The 4,549-nt window shown below is 54.2% G+C and overlaps 1 protein-coding gene across 1 annotated transcript; it reads right to left on the bottom strand.

The window, feature by feature from the left end:
- Positions 1–1,398: 1,398 nt before the first annotated feature.
- On the bottom strand, positions 1,399–2,528 carry LOC125083743 (uncharacterized). The gene is made up of 2 exons (XM_047700595.1): positions 2,194–2,528; positions 1,399–1,951 (listed from the first exon to the last, which is right to left on the bottom strand). The coding sequence occupies exons 1-2, from the start codon at positions 2,286–2,288 to the stop codon at positions 1,399–1,401; spliced, it is 648 nt and encodes a 215-aa protein (XP_047556551.1). The 5' UTR covers positions 2,289–2,528.
- Between the last annotated feature and the right edge of the window lie 2,021 nt (positions 2,529–4,549).

Below are 4,549 nucleotides of genomic sequence, written 5' to 3'. Positions count from 1 at the left end.
CACCGTAGTGCCTGACCCCACCCTGCTCTTTGCTTCCATCTCTCTCTCTTGCTTTCTCTCTCCTTGGTATAGTTGGACTGTGGGGAAAATATTGAGAGTGATTTGAGCATGGATAAAGTCTGCTCCCTCCCCATGTTAACCTCCAGTATGGAATGGAAGGGGGGGGTAAGGTCTCAGGGTTGAGGGTGAGCTGTTTCAGTTAGTCATGAGGCCCCCTGGGGGTAGTGGGAGCTCCGGAGCAGGAGACAGGCCGAGCTTCCTCTCACGGTAACCTTCCTTATAGCATGGCACTGCCCCTGGGGCAGAACCCAGGCTCCACCACCATTCTGGAGTCTGCCTCCCCTCACCACCATTTGGAATGGGTACTGAGGAGTGAAGGTCCTCTGTGGTTGCCTCATCTTCTAGCTGCTACATGACCCTCCAGTGAACGGATCCCCGTTTCCCAGCAAGGGGGATAAATACTGCGGGGGTGGGGGGGGGGGGTGGGTGGTGGGTGGGAGGGATATCCTTCAGATATGCAAGGGAGGCAGGATTGCTTCACGTTTGGGGCATCAGACGCCACACCCGCTGCAAAGGGCACTGTTTTTTTTAATTGTACGGAGGCACCGTGGAGCCTGAGAAGTTACTGTGGGCCCGTGGGTCCAGGACGGCCACTGTGTGCCTCCCTAGCAAATCCCATGCTCTTCTCTTAGCCTCAGTTTTCCTCTGAACTAGTCATGTCTCTCTCGGTTTCAAATGCCTGTGATTTAAACCCTGCTTCATGCGGAGGAGGGAGGAGAACCCAGATTGCATTGTCCTTTTGTTCAGCTTTTTTTTTTTCGACACGCGGAGCAAGGAAAGGGAGAACAGTTATCTCCCGAAAGCTGCCCCCGCCGGCCCCCTTGCTTGTGACAGGTCGTATATTTGATTACGCAAAGCAAATTGGGAAATCATATCTCTGCAATCCCATCTGGGATTATTTATTTCGCTGCGTCCACAGCCGGTCAAAGTTGTGAGAGGATACAATGTTAAAAGTAGCTTCCCGAGAGAGGAGGTGGATTCGAGTTCATCTCCAGAGAAACCAGAGCCATAACCGGCCACAGCAATCACTTCTGCGAGACGCAGAAGTTTCAAGCGTTCTTTACTACCCCAGGCGCTCGCGGCAGGCTGATCTAGCTGGCGCCGTCTCAGGCTGGTGATGCAGGCGGGGGTCCTCCCGGGTCCAGCTTGGTCTCCAGGCATGGGAAGCAGAAAAGTGGGGCAGGGCCGGGCGCGGAGGAGATCGGGCTTGGAATCTCCCCGGGCCTCGCGCTTTCTGCAGGCTGGTTCGCGGAGTTAAAATGACAACCATAAACTGATACAAGTAACAACTTCCAGGTACTCCGGGGTCAGTAGGGCCGGGTCGCCCAGCCAGGGGATCTACAGTGTCCTGTCCTTTAAGGTTAACCCCACTTCGCAGTTGGGGAGAGGGAGGCGCAGAGGGAGCTGAAGGATGTTCTTCGCTACCGCCCAGCCGAGGAGCGGCAGAGCCCGCATTGGAAGCCCCGTCTGCCGGCTCCGAAACCCCGGCGCTCGGCCTCCAAGCCCGATCTCCCGCGCCCAGCCACCGCCCGGAAACCGGCCACGGCCCGCTACGCTCCGGCGGCCTAGGGCTCTAGGAACCGGGCGAGAGGCGGCCCGCCTGGCAGGGGACGCCAAGCGCCCTCCAGTCGCACCCAAGCCGGCGTGGCCACGCGGGCCCGAGGCACTGCGCACGGAGGGCGGGGCGCGGGAGCGGGCAGCGGGGGGCGCCGCAGCGGATCCACGCGTGAGCCGGGGCTGATCCGAAACACGCTTCCCTCTTTTTCTTTTTGGAGCGGTATTTGAAGGAAAAAAGAAAAAGAAGAAAATGACCCTCCCTTCCTTCCGCTTTCTTGTTAAAGTTCTGTTGATGGACTTGCGGCAGGGGGTCTTCGCACCGGGTAGGTCCGAGCTGTGCGGGAACGGGGGGGGGGGCAGTGGTGCTGCGGTTAGGGTGAGAGAGATTTGGGGGGCAAGGGAGAAGGAAGCTGAGAGAGGAGCTGAGCAGTTAAGAGAGAAGATTCTGCGGGCCTCGCCCACCAAGCCAGACTCACCGCATCACCGGCGGCCCCGCTGCTTTGTCATTTACAAGAGGGACTCGGACTTGCACTTGGCAATTTGGTGGTTTACCTGGCAAGGGACTTGCTTCCTCACCTAACAGGTCCTAGACTCCTGGCCTGACTCCTTTTTAGAGAGGAACCCGGAGAAAGAATCTGGATTCCCTGGTCCCTTGCCTTTCCGTCGAGCATCCCCACTGCCTTTCCGCGGCCGGGCCCAGAACCAACCAAGGAACATTCGTTGAGCTGTTCTCGCTAGGTGAAGACTGCCGAGGAAAGCTTCTCTTCCCATCTTGCAGATGAGGCAACTGAGGCTCAGAGATAGAATTGACCAAGATCACGTGGTCAGTGGACCGACTCGACTAGAGCCCGGACTCTCTGCTCCTGCTGCTTCCGCACGGTTTATTTACTAGCCACTTTGTGCAACCGTAGATTCTCTTTTCATTTCCCCAGAAAAATGGAGACAATTTCTTGTTTAATATTGGAGTCCCTCAGACTTCCTGAAGCTCATCTCGAGATAAAAACATCCATTTCCCCACTCCCTTCCCACATACCTCACTTCTAAGCGGTTGTTGGACTTGGGATACCCAAGGAGGGGGGGCATTCGGGGCCAGGGCATAGAGTGTAATTTAACTGGATCGCGATTACAGCTGTGCGCCTCCCCTTGGCGGATGGGGTGCAGGGAAGGTGGTGGACAGGTAGGGGTGGGGTGGAGCGGGACTCGTGGCAGGGAGGTGTGGAGTTATGGAGGCTGTCTTGTAGGTTTCTGCCAGGCGTGGGGGAGTGCTGAGAAGGTAAGGGCCCTGCGCCCACCCACCAGAAACCTGACAGCAGGTCCCTTCCGCAAGCGCAGAAGAGCCGCCTTCCCCACCTCGGGGCTGGTGAAGCCGGTCCTGCTGACCCACGTTCTCAGGACCTTGCTCTCTTGGTTTGCTCCGAGTCCCGGGACTCCGAGTCCCGGGAGCCGGTGCCACTGTCCTTGGGCCCTACTACGTCCTACACCCCCAGTCCCCAGTTCCAGTCCTAGGTTCTCCCGCATGGTTTACTGTACACAAATCCCTCTTGTTTCCTCCTTATGTAGCAGCTTTTACAACTCCCAACTAGTTCAAGGGCTGTCTGTCTGGTTTATTTTGTGTTTAGGAAATTGCCATTCAGTGTCCCTTTGCCCTCTCGTTCCTTCCCAGTTCCCCTTCCCCTCGATCTATTACCCCACATTAGCAAACCTACTTTCTTGATTTTGTTTCTTAACATTTAAAAGAACTAGTGAAGGGCTAATGATGACCTTATATACTACCCCCCTAAAAGCAATAAATGAAATAAAAGCCCAGGGAGCCAACTGCGTGCACACGGGGCCGGCTCTCCGGCGAAGGTTTGTCCTTCACTTTCATGTCATGGGGGAGAAGCACTGAAATGCGTGTTTGCAAAAGCAGAAATGTGTCTAGCAGGAATAGTCGCAGAATAGTTGATAAACGTGCTGTGTCCTGTTATAGGAGGGCTGCTCCTAACGCCAGGTACAAATGTCAGGGAGCGGGGGAATAAAGTTAAAAACAAAAACAAAAACAAAAAACGCGGACCCATTGTGAGTCTTTGTGGTCGGGTCGCGAAGGGCTCCCGGAGACCACTGGGCTCCTCTTTGAACCTCAGAGTCGTCATTGGACAAAATGGGGGAAAATAACACATTTCTGTTGTCAGGAATTCAAACGCTCTAACGTAAGTGAACAAATGCACTTAGACGAATATAAGAAACTACGAAAAAGGTAATAAAACTCACTGGTGTTACTATTAGTGGGGCCAAGCGAGAGGCACGAAAGGTCTGCGTGACGCTTTGTCCCGTGTCTGAGCGCGCACAGCTCCTAATTTACCTTCTGAGACGCCCCAGAGCAACTGAGCAGTGCACTGCAATCATCAGGACGGATTCTCTGGTTCCTTCCCTGGACATCGCGAAAGGCTTCGGGGAGAAGCACCCGCACAAAGGGAAATCCCAGTGTCTGGTTACTAGGAAAGAACTCTGTAACTCCGCCAAAAGCTTGAGAGTACCTGCGCGTCCCGCCCGCCGATCGCGTTACTTTGACAGTAATCAACTTCCTCCTTTCCACCGCTCAGAACTTGGTTAACTTCTTTCCACGGGCTCCGAGAAGAGAGACGCTAGAATCAGTTCAGCAATTTCCTTCCTTTAACACACACTTACCGCAGGCCTACTATGTGCCCAGTGCAGTGGCGCTTTCCCAGTCTCTCCAAAACCGATCCTGAGAGGCACTGATTATTTAAAGGTGTTCCTAGAAGTGGGTCTAAGGGCTTCTAAATTCATTTCAAGAAATAAATGTAACGTTGAAATAGGAGACCAATTCTTCGAGCATGTCGGAAATTTAACTGTTATTAATCATTTGCGTAAGGGATTTTTGAGGCAGACGGTAGAAAGTCTCTCTTTTTTCTTTATAAGTGCACTCATGCAC

The sequence above is a fragment of the Lutra lutra genome, chromosome 13, assembly GCF_902655055.1.
Source record: "Lutra lutra chromosome 13, mLutLut1.2, whole genome shotgun sequence".
Lineage (NCBI taxonomy): Eukaryota > Metazoa > Chordata > Mammalia > Carnivora > Mustelidae > Lutra > Lutra lutra.
This window is presented reverse-complemented; position numbering and strand designations above follow the sequence as displayed.

Coding starts and splice junctions, on each gene's coding strand:
- LOC125083743 (XM_047700595.1), bottom strand. CDS start 2,288: ATGCTCGACGGAAAGGCAAGGGACCAGGGAATCCAGATTCTTTCTCCG. Junction 1,952..2,193: donor AGGAGTCTAGGACCTGTTAG/GTGAGGAAGCAA, acceptor GTTCCCGCACAG/CTCGGACCTACCCGGTGCGA.